This window comes from Rhinolophus sinicus, chromosome 15, assembly GCF_057876585.1.
Source record: "Rhinolophus sinicus isolate RSI-liver-muscle chromosome 15, RSI-T2T, whole genome shotgun sequence".
NCBI classification, from domain to species: Eukaryota; Metazoa; Chordata; class Mammalia; order Chiroptera; family Rhinolophidae; genus Rhinolophus; species Rhinolophus sinicus.
The window spans coordinates 7,353,630-7,370,660 of NC_142515.1; the positions used below are offsets into that span (position 1 = coordinate 7,353,630).

The 17,031-nt window shown below is 42.5% G+C and overlaps 1 protein-coding gene across 1 annotated transcript; it reads left to right on the forward strand.

The window, feature by feature from the left end:
• Positions 1-556: 556 nt before the first annotated feature.
• Positions 557-11,948, forward strand: CUZD1 (CUB and zona pellucida like domains 1). Its single transcript, XM_074338859.1, has 9 exons — positions 557-707; positions 2,856-3,006; positions 4,001-4,215; positions 5,680-5,830; positions 6,165-6,382; positions 6,831-7,003; positions 8,048-8,439; positions 9,625-9,893; positions 11,489-11,948. The coding sequence occupies exons 1-9, from the start codon at positions 626-628 to the stop codon at positions 11,659-11,661; spliced, it is 1,824 nt and encodes a 607-aa protein (XP_074194960.1). The 5' UTR covers positions 557-625; the 3' UTR covers positions 11,662-11,948.
• The last annotated feature ends 5,083 nt before the right edge of the window (positions 11,949-17,031 follow it).

Consider the following 17,031-nt stretch of genomic DNA (forward strand, 5'->3'; position numbering starts at 1 on the left):
CATAGCTCCTAGGGGAATTTAATTTTTTTAGGTTCTCTGGACATAACCAGCTAGAAATTTCTGGAAGCCGAACCTGGACCTGCACGTTTTGTCCCCTCCCCATCCTGTGCCACCTCCTTCTCTCCCTCAGTGTGAGCACGCTGGCAGGCATCAGAACAACCTAGCTGGCCCAGGTGTCACACCCTCCCCCCATGACCTCCACCATGTTGATCCTTTGGGTTCCCAAAGGCTTTAATATGTAGAGAAGGGAAGTGGAGGCTTAAGATGCGCATGATGCTATCCCTTCGTGATCTGAACAAATTACAGGGCAAAGGTCCAATTCCAAGTCAGTGCCAGGAGGAACACCTGTGTGCCAGGTGTTAGAGATGGCCCATGAAGACCTTCAGCTGGTACTACTGCAGAGCTTCCAAGAGTCAGCTGAGGACAGCAAACACTCATTGTTGGCAATTGCTGATAATAAACCAGTCACACAGCTGCTACCTTCTCACATAAATCTACCCCTTACCTGGCCAAACTGACACACTCCCCTGTAGGCCGCCTGGAGGCTTGTGAAAGCAGATAGTTATGAAAGAGGGAGAAGTATAAAAGCCTGTTAGCCCTTTAGGCTGTCTCTCCCGTTACCAAGATGGAGGCGGTGAGAAGGCTCATCCCTTTGGTTCTTTTAATTGTGTCATGTTCAGCAGAGTTTAATTCAACCAAGACTGAAGGTAAGAAAATAGAACCAGTTATTTTAATCAAAATAGGGAGACCTCCTTTCAAGAGGCCTCTGCCCAACATTTAAACATTTAATATCGATGGGATTTTGAATTAGCACTAAAGTTTTTTTAGGCCCGTATGACAATATGCATAAAAATAAAAGAGCACAAAGAATTTAATCAGGCAATTTCAGTACTAAGAATTAATATTGAAGAAATAATAGTATAAGTGCACAAAGATATATGTACTGTGCATTTATATAATTCTAAAAAGCAATCTAAATTTCTATCATTTATTTTGTAAGTTGTAATAAATCCATACAAGGAATAATCTTTGGCAATTTCTTAAAGATGAGACTGAGCTATAAGAAAGGAGCCCAGGATCTACTTTAAGAGGAAAAAAAACTACCTGAAGTTTGTACAATATGATGGTGTTTATAGTTAAATGATACACATTTGAGTGTTAAAAAAATTGAAGTAGAGGACAAGAGGAAAGGAATGGGTTTGGACATACTTATAAAAAGGTGTTGTTTTTTAAAAAAAATTTTTATTGGAGAACAGTGTGTTTTTCCAGGACCCATCAGCTCCAAATCAAGTCGTTGTTTTCAATCTAGTTGTGGAGGCCGCATCTCACTGGCCCATGTGGGGATCGAACCAGCGCTGCTGGTGTTATGAGCATTGCACTCTAACCGACTGAGCCACCCGGCTGCTTTTAATGATGATTATTTTTGGGTGGATGGAGTTATATTTTTTCTTTAATTGTCTTTGCTTTCTAATTTTTGTCACTAATATATAATATTAATAGTTATTGTTAGGGAAAACTAAATAAAAGACTATTGTTATACAGACATCACCCATCTGTCACAGATAAAAATGAAAATGAAAACTTCTGTTTCTAAGTGGAGTTTTTAACCATTAATCAGGTTCCATTATGAAGTCTTTGATTTTTATTTTTTTTTTTATTGTTCACATTCATTTATAGCTGTTGCTGCTGGTCATCCCCGTACTTCCTTACCCTCCCCTCCACCTCTTCTATTAATATAATAGCTCTCCTGAGATATAATTCACATACTATAAATCCACCCTTCTAAAATGTGAAATTTAATGGGTTTTAGTATATAACAGAATTATGCCACCATCAACACTAATTCGAGAACATTTCATCACTCCAAGAAGAAACTCTATACCCATTAACAGTTACTCTACGTTTCTGCTGATGCCCCCAGCCCAAGGCAACCACTAATTTACTTTCTGTCTCTATAGATTTATCTATTCTGGACATTTCATATAAATGGAATCATACAATATGTGGTTGTTAGCATACTGTTTACAAGGATTATTTATGCTGTAACGTGTCAGTACTTTATTCCTTGTTATCGTCCAACAATATTCCACTGGATGGATAGACCACATTTTACTTCTTTATTCATCATCTGATGGACACTTGGGTTCTTTCCAGTTTGGGGTAATTTACCAGTGCTGCTATGAACGTTAGTGTACACAGTTTTGTGTGGATGTATCTTTTCATTTCTTTTGGGGATATGGCTAGGATTGGAATTGCTGGGTTATGATAAGTCTATGTTTAATCTTTGAGGAATTGCCAGACTGTTTTCCCAGTATCTGTCTCATTTTACATTTTCACGAGCAGTGTTGAAGGCTTCCAGTTTCTCCACATCCTTGTCAACACTTGTTATTTTCTGGTTTTGATTTTAGTTTTTGTTTCACATCCTAATAGGTGTGAACCGGTATCTCATTGTGGTTTTGATTTGCATTTTCCTGATGACTAATGATGTTCAGTGTCTCTTTTATTGGCCATTTATGTCTTATTTGGAGAAATATCTATTTTGGTCTTTTAATTATTGAGATGAAAGCGTTCTTTTACATATTCTAGATACTAGGCTTTTCAAAACTATCTTTCTTCAGGCCATAATGTAATCTTTATTCTTTTAACACCAGATGTAGAGAAATTATAAATACTTTCTCCCCAAGAGCCCCAAGAAGGGAAATCAATTGTGGGTGGCTTACTTGGGAGTGAGCTAAATACCATTCACAATGACCAGTCTGCTGGTATGATACTCCATGTGGGGATAGGTGCCCAGGCCCTGGTAGGGAGGGGAGGGACTACCGACTCTACTTACTGCCAACTGTGGTCTCCACCAGGAAATTCCAGATGCAGAGCCAGTCTGGGAGGCGCCAGCCTGTCAGAGACCCACCGTGCCCTGGTCCTGCAACTCACTGCCGATGAGGACTGTACCTGGACACTAGAAAGACCAGAAAACAAGAGCGTCAGAATCATCTTTTCCCACGTCCAGTAAGTAGAGACTTCCGTTCCCACTGAGCATGGTCGAACTCTCTGGCAACACGAGGGAGTCTCCGTGGAGAGAAGTCAGCTGCTCCTCTAGGTGGCAGTAACACGCACGGTCCGATGAGGATAGTGGGAAACGCACATTTCACTCTTACTGGACACGTCCCGTGCGCCAGGCCTGTGCCAGGTCCTCATGTTCAGAGTATTATAAGCCTCACACCGTGGTATGAAGTCGGAGTGACAATCCCACTTCCCAGTCCAGAAAACTGAAATCAAGACAGGTGAAAGCACTTCTCCAAAGTTACACAGCAGGTAACTGAGGCGGTAGAAAAGTCCAGTGTCTCTACCCATGTGTCTCTTCCTCTAAGTCATCTTGGAAATGTGTCCTCTCAGGGCCTTTGGAGAGACCCTGTCAGAATGGGCAGAAAACATCACCCTGGGCTGCCCTTCCAGGGCAGGACGTGGGGCTGCATGACGAAGTGGTGATGTCAGGAAAGGAAGGGGCAACCAGGAAGATGCTAAGTGTGCTTGACCTTGGTAGAGGTGACCCTTTAAGACAAATTGCTTTACCTTTCACCAGCTTTGGATTTCAAATGACAAAGGGGACCAAGTCTAAACAAGAAGGTTCTACACCAAATAGTCATGGGGACAGGAGAGATGCAAACAGAATTATGCCACCATCAACACTGACTCGAGAACATTTCATCACCCCCAAATCTCTGTCCCCATTAACAGTTATGGTTGCATAATTTCTTCATATGAGACGTTGGCAAAGCAGCTCAGATCCCTGAGCCATTTTCAATGGCTGTTATGGACGCGTGGTGTGTGGTCTGTTGAGAAAGGTGTGTGTGTGTGGGGAGGAATGTGGCTTGGAGACCTTGATATGATAAGAGGAGTGTCACCATTTGGTAAACTGTGAAGATAATGTGAAAAACTGACCCCGCTCTGTGAAACCCCCTTTGCTGGTGGCTGTTTATCCACAGGTGTGTTCTGTTCACAGGCTTGATCCAGAGGGAAGTTGTGAAAGTGAAAACATTCAAGTTTTTGATGGAAAGTCTACCAAGGAGACTCTGCTAGGGAAAGTCTGCAGCAAAAATGACTATGTTCCTGTATTTGAATCATCATCCAATATGCTGACGTTTCAAATAGTCACCGACTCTGCCAGAATTCAAAGAACTGTCTTCATCTTCTACTATTTCTTCACTCCCGGCACCAGTGAGTTCTCATTTATTCGTCCTATGCACACAGCGCCTGTGAGCGTGGAAGGTTCACACTGTCCTGCCTGCGTTGTAACCTTGAGTCTGAGTCTATTCCGTCAGAGACATGTCTGTTCATGAGAGCAGTGGTCTTGACCTTATGTGTGTGAGATCACCTAGAGAGCTTGTGAAATCAGGTTCCTGGGCCCCATCACAGAGGTCCTGATCCATGGGTGCTGGAGCGGAGCCCATGAATGTGCCTTTCTAACCAGCTCTCAGAGGAGGCAGAGGGGGGGCGGATCAGATGGCTACTGATGAGGTGTACTGTGTTAGGGACCCCAGCAGACTCTCCACGTTCAGCCTGTTTCATGATAACCCTGAGGTCTTCTGAAATGCCTCTTCAGGGCCCACTCCTCCCTCTGGTCTGATTCCTCAGATCGGGCTTGGGGCTTTCGTGTCTTCACGTTGCACAAGTCTCCCGGGTGATTCTTGAGAATCGGGGAGCACACGCTGAGAATCTCTGGCCTCATACTGAATCTCAGCCTGTCAGGAAGTCAGAGGCTACAACTATGTGGTTCTGCGTTCACAGCGCCTGTGTTGCATCGCCACCCAAAGCAGGGTGCCCAGCAGTACTGGGAGTGCTTCAGGAGCAAAGCTCCATGCTGGTTTCCTTTCCAAGGCCCAGAGCTGATGACATCACTCACCCTCCTGCTTACACCACCGACCCCGTGGTGGTAACAAACCTCCGGAGTGGAGCAGTCATGGTTTTCCCTGCTGGACCGGGGCACCTTTTCAGGCCTCACCTCTAGCCACTACCTGACACGTATGCTGTGTTTTAGGCAGTCTAAACCATTGTACACCCCTCCTGACATGAACCTTCAGTCTGGTTTCTTCGTGTTTCACTTGTCCAGCTGTTTGCTCACCCACTGGGGAAGGGGGAACCACGGGCGGCTACGTGAAGTCTGCATCAAAGCTGAGCTTGGAACGATAGTGTGACTAGGGTAGGGAGAGGTGGGCATCAGTGGAGGAGGACTCACGTCTGCTGGAACCAACAGCCTAAGGGGACGTAGGAAGAAAGGACAGGCCGGAAAGGATGGTCACGTGGGGGTGGCCAAGGAGCCTGGGAAGCAGGGCTGGGCGTCGGTGAGGAGGAGCCGTCAGGGGTAGTTCTGAGTATGACTATTTTCTGACTCAGTCCAGGGAATGGAGGGCTTTTATAGCTGAGACAGATTTTATAGTGAGAGTTTAATCCTATTCATTCGGCAGTAGTATACGGATTCACTCTCTGCCCCTTACCAGTGGGCAGAAACTTAGTGATAAAGAAGGTTTTAAATCTCAATGCGCTACAGTTCAAAAGAGAGTAATGGAGTAAAGCTCAGGGGAGACGTAGGCAACTCTTATTAATGCCTATTAATACATAACACAGAAATTAAAAGAAGTCTATCTTGATTTACATTCTGGGTCATCCTCACATCCCTTTCAGCTATCCCAAACTGTGGTGGTTACCTGGACACTCCCGAAGGTTCCTTTACCAGCCCCAATTACCCAAAACCACATCCTGAGATGGCCTATTGTGTGTGGCACATACAAGTGGAGAAAGGTTACAAGATAAAATTAAACTTCAAAGAGATTTTGTAAGTACTGTGGTCCTTTTCTCCTGCTGGAGCAAATGCAGTGAGCCCACAAATGGGGGACCTGGGGAAGAGAAAGTATCACATGTACCCCCCATAGATGGGCACTTTTCAAAGAATGGGATATATAAAGAAAACCAATGCTATTACCAATTGAACTAAGTTGACTGTTTTTCATGATGATTCTGAGGTCACTTCAGGGACTGGCCAACCCCCAGGTTTGTCATCATATCGTAAGGAAAATCCTTAATCACTGAAGATTGGCATGGTTGGGATTATAGAAAATAGAACGGAATAGGTGTGAAAAGCTTTCTCACCTGAGGCCCTGTTTCTCTAGCCTGGAAGTGGACGAGCAATGCAGATTTGATTTTGTTGCTGTCTATGATGGCTCCTCCACCACCTCTGGGCTCATGGGACAAGTGTGTGGCCGCTTGAGGCCCACCTTCGAATCCTCGTCAGACTCACTGACCGTCGTGCTGTCTACAGATTATGCCAACTCCTACCGGGGCTTTTCTGCTTCCTACACTTCAATTTATGCGGAAAACGTCAACACGAGTAAGTCATGTTCCTCCGCTGTTTTGAGCTCTCTGAAGATTGTGTGTGTAGAAATGGCTCCTTAATTCTTAGCCTACCAGTGGCTGTCCCTATGAGCCAGCCTGTCACATATACTTGGGAATGTAGTCATAATCTGAAGCTTGAGTTCTGTGCATTGCTTAATACAAGAGGAAATTAAGGATTTTATTGACCTGAAAAAGATCTGAGCAGAAAATTCTGTTTCCCTTAATGCCTTTTATAAAGGACAATTAAAAATATTGGATTTACAGATTCTAGCTCCAAATACGCAGAGAATCACTTGCTCTGCTATCTCAGGCTTCTGAGTACAGTTTAAGGCAAAATGGGTTTTGAGTTTGTATATATTCTCCTGCACACATAGCTTTTTAAGATCCAAAGTTCCTAGTTGACATAAACATAATAATCCTTTTTTTTTTTTTTTTTTGGACAGCATCTTTAATTTGCTCCTCTGACAAGATGAGAGCTATCATAAGTAAATCCTACCTGGAATCATTTAATTACAATGTGATTAACTTACAAGTAAATGACCCAACTTGCAGACCCAAAGTATCAAATGTTGTGGAGTTTTCTATTCCTTTTGATGGATGTGGTACAATTAAAAAGGTAAAGTGAAACACTGATAGCTGGGTTTTGTCAGATGCCAAAGGTATGTTGTTGGCTAATCTGCGAGTGTAATGTAATATTTGCTGGCTGCTTTAACAAACAACTTCTAAATCTTAGTGGTTTAACACATGGTAAGCATGGTGGATATATAAGTGCACACACTTTTATACACACAAATCTCAAATTACTGCATTCATTTTCAGGATCACTAGAGGGTGGTTTATCTTTCCCTAAAGGTAAAGAACTCTGGCTACTCGCTGGAGAGTGTTTGAACATCTATGCACTGTGGGTTTAATAGCCTACTACTGGCATAGAAAATGTTAACATCTCATATTTGGCACAAATCTAGCTGTATTTTTATGATCTCCTTTTCCCCATAAAGACAGAAAGTAAAAACGTTATCCTTATTTTAAACATAAAGGACATAAGTTTGTGATTTGTTCTATATTTTCTAGAACTTCAAGATCTCAAACATTTTTTAACTGGTGGGACCCCTTTAGGATACATGCCCTCAACTTTTCACTTAGGTCATTAAACAACAGAAATCGATAAGGATTGAAGTAAATTATGATTTTTTTTTGCCCCAAATGAACACCCGGGCTATTACAATGTGAATCTCTAAGGCAGGCAGCCTGGGGAGAACCCATGCAGGACATCTGTCTGTCTGCGTACATTTGGGGAACTACCCACTTAGCCACACTAAGTGCTACTTACAGAAGGCAATATGTTCCTGAGTCTATAAAATCCTTATAAGTATAGGCTAGACATTTGCATTCAAAATTGTTTTTAATATGACTGAAAAAAATTCTGTCCAATTCTCCAAGTGTTTCTAATCCGGGCTGTATCTCTTGTCTCACACTTTTTCTTCCTACCAAGAATGTTTCTTAAATAAAATGCATTTAAGGTTTATAGTGTTCTGATATGAAAGCCACTAGCTTGTGACTTAAGAAAATTATGTCTCTACCTGCAAATAGTGTTCACATCTTTGCTCTGAAATATTACTGGACTTAAAATACAATGTTTGAATTCCATCTTGTTCTGCAGATAGAAGATCATTCAATTACTTACACCAATGTAATCACCCTCACTACGGCCCCAACTTCTGAAGTGATCACCCGTCAGAAACACCTGCAGATTATTGTGAAGTGTGACATGGAACAGAATTCTACTGTGGAGATGATGTACATGACAGAAGATGACATAATACAAACTCAAAATGCCCTGGGCAAATATAACACAAGCATGGCTCTTTTTGAATCCAATTCATTTGAGAAGACGATACTAGAATCACCATACTATGTGGATTTGAACCAGACTCTTTTTGTTCAAGTCAGTCTACACACTTCAGATCCAAATTTGGTGGTGTTTCTTGATACCTGCAGTGCCTCTCCCACATCTGACTTTGCATCTCCAACCTATGACCTAATAAAAAATGGGTATGTACTGATAGATGACATTCTTTTCTGAGGATTAGTAATGACTTTAATGAAGTAATATTTTGTGTGTATGTATATATGATTCATATGTATATATTTCTAGCACTACTACCAGGGAATTTAATAAAATTTAATCATTTTATAAAATACCATTACTGTGTACTAGTTACAAGTAATTTAAGTTAAATATTTCTATAGTCATAGTCCATATCCACTAGAATTTTAAGTGTATTTGCAACATGTTTGCTAGTAGAAACAAATTTATTTTTGGGGCAAGAAGGCTTTAATTGTGTTTCTGCTTTTTTCACATTTTGGTTATTTTCAATAGCACCCCAGAAGATTATTACATGTGTTTCAGCTTTAGAACATAAACACAATGTAATTAGGAAAGCATATGTAGTATTCTCCCCCACCCCTCTGTAGTATTCTTTAAAAAAAAAAAGTAGAGTTCTTATTTGAAAGTTTTTCCTTTTTTTTTTCTTTAAGCATATGGACTTGAACTACATCAACCATACTGACCTATTCATAGCAAGTATGTAAAGTAAGGTGTTTCAGCTCTAATACATCAGAACTGACTTTCTAATGAATTCACATGGACTTGGAACTTCAGAGCTGGAGGGAATTTTATCTTTCCCAGGAATCAGATGCATAGTCTTAGACACTATAGACTGAGCTAAAGACACTGTCTTTCCAGAGAGGCCTTTGGATCCACAAATTAGAAAGTTCAAAGAAAACTTTAAACAGTTTGGGGGATATAATCAATAATGTTGTAAAGATTTTGTAGGGGGTCAGATGGGCACTGGACTTACTGGGGAGACCACTTCATGGACAGTGTAGATGTCTGACCACTGCACTGTACACCTGAAGCTGAATAATATGGAATGTTAACTATAATTAAGTATTATATATATAATCACGAGATGTGGAATGCAGCATAAGGAATAGAGTCAATGGAATTGTAACAGTCAGGTTGTTGTCCTTTCAATCATATAAGATGTCAGAGTGGTAGTAAATTGGGGGCGGAGTTATCACTTTGTGAGGGGATATAAATGTCTAACTATGACATTGTTTTGTACACCTGAAATTAATAATAATACAAAAGAAAACTTTATATCATCTCTTTTCAATACTGCAAAGACTGAACATTCTGTAAACTTTCTAAATGTGTCATAAATTGTGTTCCAGATGTAATCGAGATGAGACGTGTGAGATTTATCCCTTATCTGGACACTATGGAAGATTCCAGTTTAATGCCTTTAAATTCTTGAGAAGTCTGGGCTCCGTGTATCTACAGTGTAAGGTTTTCATATGTGATAGTGGTGACCCTCAGTCTCGCTGCCACCAAGGCTGTGTCTCTAGAAGGAAACGAGATGTTTCTTCCTACAAATGGAAGACTGATGCCATCCTAGGACCCATTCGTCTGAAAAGGGATCGAAGTGCAAGTGGAAATTCCGGTAAGAAAGAAGCTATTTCATGATCTAAGAACACTTCATAGCGCATAAAAGGCTGCTCGAATGTACTTGTAGTCCTTCTTAAGCATGTATGATTTTGAGATTTATGATAGTTTCAGCAAAGCCCTAAATAAGATAGGAGTTCTAAGCACACAAGATTAATTTTTAGTTTCCTTAGCTGAGAATGTCTAAACCATGTGCAGCTTAAGCATATTATATACCGATAATTTACCATTATTCATATGGCTTTTGAGTATAAATGTAATGTCCTCACTTCTACACACAACCCCCTTCCTTAGCTTCCTGATTCCTTATTATAAACACTGTGGCAGATAAGTACATCAAAAGCAATGTATTTAACTCCTAAATGAGTAAAATAAGATGAACCAGCATCACACACTATCACCTATTTGGAAGAAAAGCTATTTTTTCAAAAACAGAGAAAATATTATATTTTCAAGACAGCCCTGCTTCTTTTTAAAGGATTGAAACCTGAGCTCTGCATGGGAAAGGGCAGTGGTGAATACTCAAGGGTGATCCATAATTAAATGGGTTAGGATATGCCATAATTAAATAAAAACTGCTTATTAGAAATTATCTTATATGAAAATGATCCTGGCATAAAAGAATCCTATGATCTCTGTCTTTATTATTATTATTTGAATGTTTGAATGGACTATGAAGGAATATGATTCTGGTTTGTCCAACATATTTTTATGACAAAAACAAAAGAGTGCAAACAAAAATTAAATTCAGTAATTTTATAAATATATTCACTGAAAAGATGAATTTTATGATTCAAACTATGATTGTTAGTTTGAAAATTAGTGAAGTTATTATAAAAGTATTGTACATATTAGAAAAGTATCCTTTTTGTAGTTCAAGGGAAGAAACTAATTGTTTCTCTATCAATTAAACATATCTTCGCAACTATGGGATATACGTAGTGACAATTAATGAATTAACCTGCATTTCCATTTGACTATTATGCCTGAATTTCACAAGTTTTTGATCTTATGTTAGGAAACCAAACTAAGTTAACCATTTAAATAAAGAAATGGAAGGTCACCCTATCTTTGAAATTAAACATAAACATAGGTGAATTTAAATATTTGATAACAATTCCTGTATGTTGTGTTGGCATTATATAATCTACGTTAATTGATGTGTGAAATTCATGTTATATAGAGATATAAATATATGAACATTTTGTAATGCCAAGTAATACTTTTCTTTCTTTCTTTCTTTTCTTTTTTTTTTTTTTTTTTTCTTTTTAAAGATTTTATTGGGGAAGGGGAACAGGACTTTATTGGGGAACAGTGTGTACGTCCCAGGATTTTTGCCGACAATTGTAGTTGTGGAGGGCACAGTTCAGCTCCAGGTCCAGTTGCCACTGTTAGTTGCAGGGGGCACAGCCCACCATCCCTCGCTGGAGTCGAGGAGTCGAACCGGCAACCTTGTAGTTAAGAGCCCACTGGCCCATGTGGGAATCGAACCGGCCACCTTCGGCATTAGGAGCCCGGAGCTCCAACTGTCTGAGCCACTGGGCTGGCCCAATACTTTTCTTTAAATGACTTTTATCTTGTTTCCAATTACAGGATTTCAGTATCAAATACATGGAGATGAAACTCAGAATCAACCTTTCAACAGCCTGCACCTATTTTCATTCATGGTCCTCGCTCTGAATGTTGTGATTGTGGCTGCCGTCATCGTGAGGCATTTTGTGAATCAGAAAACAGACTACAAATACCAGAAGCTATCGGACTGTTAACTAAAGGCTTCAGCCTTAAGGGAGACACACCCCTCCAGAGTGCAGCAGGAAATGCAACCTCCAGACTATAAGCATCGTGAATAAATTAGGGCAGGCCTCATCAGAGTGACAAACACATCCTTCTGTCATTGTGGCCAGAGTGTGTTCCCTTGCAGGATGACTGAAATGAACAAGCATTTATGTGTTAGCTCTCATGTTAAAAAACTAAAGCCACCAAAATATTAAACAAACTAAAAACTGTGTTGTTTATGAAAAAGGATGTTAAATAAACAAGTAATAAGAAAACAGTTATTTTTACTTAAGAAAAGTAGTCTTCTGCATTAATTTATTTTCTAGATGCAGAAAATGCTATCTGTTGAAGAGCACATATAATAGTTGTAATTTCTGAAATTAAAGGGTGACAGCGAGAACTGTCACCTCCTTGATCCATAGGCCTTACTGCGTACATGCAGTCTCAGCATGTCACACCTTAAACATCTAGAAAAGGGTGTCGGAATGAAGAACCTGACTATAAAAGGAGAAACTTCTGTGTAGCTTCTAGATAATGAGATAAAGCGACAATTCTCCCATTTACCATTAAACCCTAAAGCCAAAATAGTCCTAACAAGGAGTTGTCTGGTTTACACTTTCCCGTCTGCTGTGGCTGAACAATATAACTAAAGACCGCAGTGTGAACTAACTGTACCCGAGCCTCACATCACATCTAATTCTTTATCTTAGACGAACATCACAGCTCTGCCTTCTCACCTAACAACACGCTATCACGCAGGGACTCAGCTCCCGCTCCCCACATGAGAACGCAGGACATGGTGAGGCCAAAAAGGAACACCCACGGAGCCATAGATAGGGGAGTCATACCGCTATATTCTCGCTGGCGGCTGGTTGGAGACACAGGAAGCAGGAGCCACATAATCCGCAATCTGCCGTCCGCTTCTCTGCCAACAAACCAACCCCTTGCTAACTGCAATCTGCCGTCTACTTCTCTGCTAACCAACCAACCCCTTGCTAACTGCAATCTGCCGTCCGCTTCTCTGCCAACCAACCAACCCCTTGCTAACTGCAATCTGCCGTCCGCTTCTCTGCTAACCAACCAACCCCTTGCTAACTGCAATCTGCCGTCCGCTTCTCTGCTAACCAACCAACCAACCTACCCCATTGCCAGCGCAGCCACGGCAGTTATATTAGTGGCTAACGGCTAACCAGTAACAGCTGATGGCCAACTAGTCAGAGCTGATGGCCATCTATTAACTGAGCCAACATCTCTGCACGTGAGGCCGAGAGCCTGGAAACTGCGCTCTGAGACTCTGTCCCCACAACACACATTTCAACACACTAATGTGTCCAAACAGACAACCACATTCCCGAATGCCTACCATACACGTGTACAGTATGCTGGGGGTACACAGTGGATACTTTTGCATCTCAACCCCCACAGAATAGGTCCTTAGGGGACCCGCTGACTTCCAGCTCCAAATCAGTACAGATCTCCCCCATTTTCTTTTTAATATTTCCATAACAGCTTCCACGTAGGCCATATGGTTGTGTCTCCTCTGCCTTCATCCATGTAACCTAAATGTAACTACTGTCAAGTTCTTTTCTAACCAAATGTGAAAATACTTAATAACTTAATTAGAATGGGCAAGTCAAACTAAGTGCTTCAAAAGAGCACTTAAAAACTATCCGGTCACGGCTCCATCAGCCATCCGTTCATCAGGAACTGACCGGACATCTGCTGGTGGCCTGGCCTGGGGTAGTCAGAGGTGCACCAGGTGCAGCAGTGTAATTCCAAGAAAATTGTCAAGCACTGTGGCTTCCTAGAGGGTGCGTAGGATTGTAGCATCACGACACAGAAAGTCCTTTGTAGTGGCGCCATTGAGCTATACCAATGCATTATCAGTAATACATAATATTGAATTTTATTTCTTAAGGAAAAACTACAGTGAAGTGATGAAAGATCCTGGATCTGGAGTTGGTGGCCTGGGTTTTAGTTCTTCCGCTTACCTGGTGGGTTACCTGGGCCAGATCACCTTCAGTCTTGACCTCCACCATTTAAAATAGGGATGGTAACAGCTGCCCACTCCCTGGGAGTGTTGCAAGGATTAAATGAGAGAGAGTTGCAGTCAGGAGCTATCTGTTGTCATGCAGGGTGTCATGCGGGGTCTCAGCTCCTGCTCCCCACATAAGGACACAGGACATGGTGAGGCCAAAAAGGAACACCCACGGAGTCACAGATAGGGGAGTCACACCACCATATTCTCGCTGGTGGCTGGGTTGGAGACACAGGGAGCAGGAGCCACATGATTCGCAATCCGCCGTCCACTTCTCTGCCAACCAACCAACCCCAGTTGTTAACTGAAATCCGCTGTGCTAACTGCAATCCCCTCTTGTTAACTCAGCCACCATCCGCTGCTAGCATAGCCACAGCAGTTATATAAGTGCTCAATGGCTCACTGGTTACAGCTGACGGCCAGGTAGCCACAGTTGATGGCCATCCGATCACAGGTGATGGCCATTTACTACCCGAGCCAGCACCTTTCCACATGAGGCCGAGAGCCTGGAAACTGCACTCCTGGCTCTGTCCCCACATCTGTGTTCCACTTACCACCAATGACGAGTCCTCGTGGCCAGCGCCCAAGTCCCATTTTAGAATCTGCTTCCTCCAACCACAGCGTGTACTGACTGACATGGGTTGGTTTCCTGGGAAACCACCTCTGACACAGAGGTTTGTGTACAGAAGGATTCCTGGGGAGTGCGCGCAGGATAAACCTGTGTGAGGGGTGAGGGAGGCAGGACTGGGCAGGGGAGTCGTGGAGTGTGAGGCAGCTGCGGTTAAAGGTCTAGCCAATTCCTGGGGAGTCCTGGGCTGGGCTGGCCCTTCAGAGATATCTTCCTGCCCCCAGGCACAGACCTTCATATGCCTGTATTGACCCGTCATTGATTGAAGGCTGGGAACTCAGACAAGGCAGCTGCCTTGAGCTGAGGGAAATTCCTGCAGAGCAGTGGGGCTGAGGGTTGTCAGCCATCAACACTGCCAGCAGCTTGAAGAACAAGCGACTTCATCTGAGGGAGACCTGGGTGTCACACCAGAGCAGTCATTACACTCACTTCTTAAAATAGCAGATTTTCAGAATGTCTCAGAAAGTAACGCCTGACTCTGCACTGTACTCGAGAGACTTGCTTAACCAAGTGTTTTAGGAAGGCTGAAACAAAGGATGGGCAATAGAAGACCAGCGTATGCAAACCAACCGGGGAGGCTCACCTCATTACCACCGAGCAGGGTGGAATCAATCTACTCACCAGGGTCTGCTGCCCCCCTCCCAAGAAGGTGGAGTCACCTTGTTATTTCTGGGTGGGGGTGGAGGTCCTGGTTCACCCTTAGGCCTCTGGTGACCCCACCCCAGAGCAGACTCAGAGGGACACCTGCCAGGTGGGACTGGAAGTCCGGGCTTCCCAGTTGGTCTCCCCTGACATGGGGGTTACCGGGGAGGCCCTGGTTACTGCCTGGGGGTGACAAAAGTCGCAGCTCCCCACTCTGCCTCCTCTGACACCCTCCGGGGGAGGGGAAAGGTGAGGGGTGCTGGGGGCAGGCAAAAGTCTAGGCTCCCCAGTTCACTTTTGCTGCCTGGTGGGGGAGGGGCACAGTTTTACCTGTGGTGTTTGGAGAAGGGCAGGTATTGTCTAAAAGTTTCCTGTAAGGAGGGAGAGGGGTGGTAGATGAGGGTAAAAAGAATCAAATATATGGTGATGGAAGAACTGACTCTGGGTGGTGAACACACAATGTGATATATAGATGATGTATTACAGAATTGCACACCTGAAACCTATGTAACTTTACTAACAATTGTCACCCCAATAAAAAAGAAAAAAGAAAAAAAGTTTTCTGTGCTGCCTAGCTGCTGGTCCTTTGGCTAGAGAGAGCAGGTGTCTCTTGGGGCTTTTTGTCTGCACCCATGGGTGTTTCTGGGTTGCAGGCTTCTCCGTGCTAAGTGCATTTTGATCCATGGGGCACAGAATGCTGGACAGTGGCCATGGCTTTCAAACTTCAGCACTCCTAAGACTCACCTGGACTGCTTTTGGAAAGGGTGGTTTCCTGGCACCCATCCACTGCACAACACCCAGAGAACCTGCCTGGAAGTTCGTTGGACCTTTATGTATTTACTCTTGAAAATTCAGTTCTTTCTCTTCAACACTTTTCACATTATTTGTTAAAATCCATTTTGGAGGCTGGCAGCCTCCCCCTTTCTCAGCACGGTATGGACAGCTACTGTGAAGGGGCAGATGAACTTTGGGAAGTAGAAACGCTGGCAACTCACAGTTACTTGGAAAAACTGCTTTACCCATTTGAAGCACTTGCATAAAATAGATGGCAGGTGTTAAAATCATTGTTTCATGTGATTGAAGATGAAGTGACTCGGTGACAAATAATTAACTTTTGGTTTAAAGACGCCATCTTCACCAAACTGACCAGTAATTACATTCCATCAGCTCCTACTACGTATGAGCAGGGAACCGCATCAAAACAAATGTCAACGTCATATTTGTACCAAGACACTTGTCGATGAAAGGAACGTTTGTAATGACACTGAGATGTCCTCCTTTAGAGGCCATACCTGTCCACGGGTCACGTGTCAGATTTCCATCTCTGAGGACTTTGGGGTTCCCTCCCTACTCTCTGGGGGACTTGACCATACTGTATTCTCATCTCGTGCATGCTATTTAACAAAGACGGGAACAATTTCTTGGAGTTGAGGACTCATATTTTAAATATTACCACTGAATATTTCTTGACAAACGAAATACCTGACTATGTCCAAGTCTGTTTCTTTAAAGACAACTTTAAAGGTATTGAGCCTAGCGCAGGACTCTTTCTATTAAGATAAAAAGACAGAGTGGATAAAGTGGGTGCCGCCCTCTTTCTGAGAAGATGTGGGAATATGCGAATCTTTCTTTGTGTGCTTTTCAGATTTCCTATCTACTTTTCAGGTTTCCGATCATGCTGCGAGGATCTGGGAAACAGACTGAGTGTGCAGTGTCTCAGAAAGCAGCCATGAGTGGTTCCTGTGATTGTTTTAGACTCTCATTTGCAAGCTGTAACCCCAAACCAACAAAGCTGGGGTCCAATTTGTTCCCTTAGAAATAAACAAAGCTTGTTTTGAATAGGTGACAATGAGTAAATGAGTAAATGATGTGTTTGATTCAACTAATCAGTTAATAGAGTTAAAAAAAAAGAGCAGTGGCTTCCTGACAGACACTTATGAGTAGTTTATTTTTCATAAGACTCTTGGCAAGATCTGAAAATAAATTTTCACACCACCAGAGGAACAGAAACGAAAAGATCAACCTACTAGGATCTGAACATTAAGGGGTCAA

Bases quoted from the DNA above. Each gene is read 5' to 3' on its own strand.
- CUZD1 (XM_074338859.1), top strand. From the start codon at position 626: ATGGAGGCGGTGAGAAGGCTCATCCCTTTGGTTCTTTTAATTGTGTCA. The intron at 5,831-6,164 runs GTAAGTACTGTG...CTGTTTCTCTAG, and splicing joins TTAAACTTCAAAGAGATTTT to CCTGGAAGTGGACGAGCAAT. The intron at 7,004-8,047 runs GTAAAGTGAAAC...CTTGTTCTGCAG, and splicing joins GATGTGGTACAATTAAAAAG to ATAGAAGATCATTCAATTAC.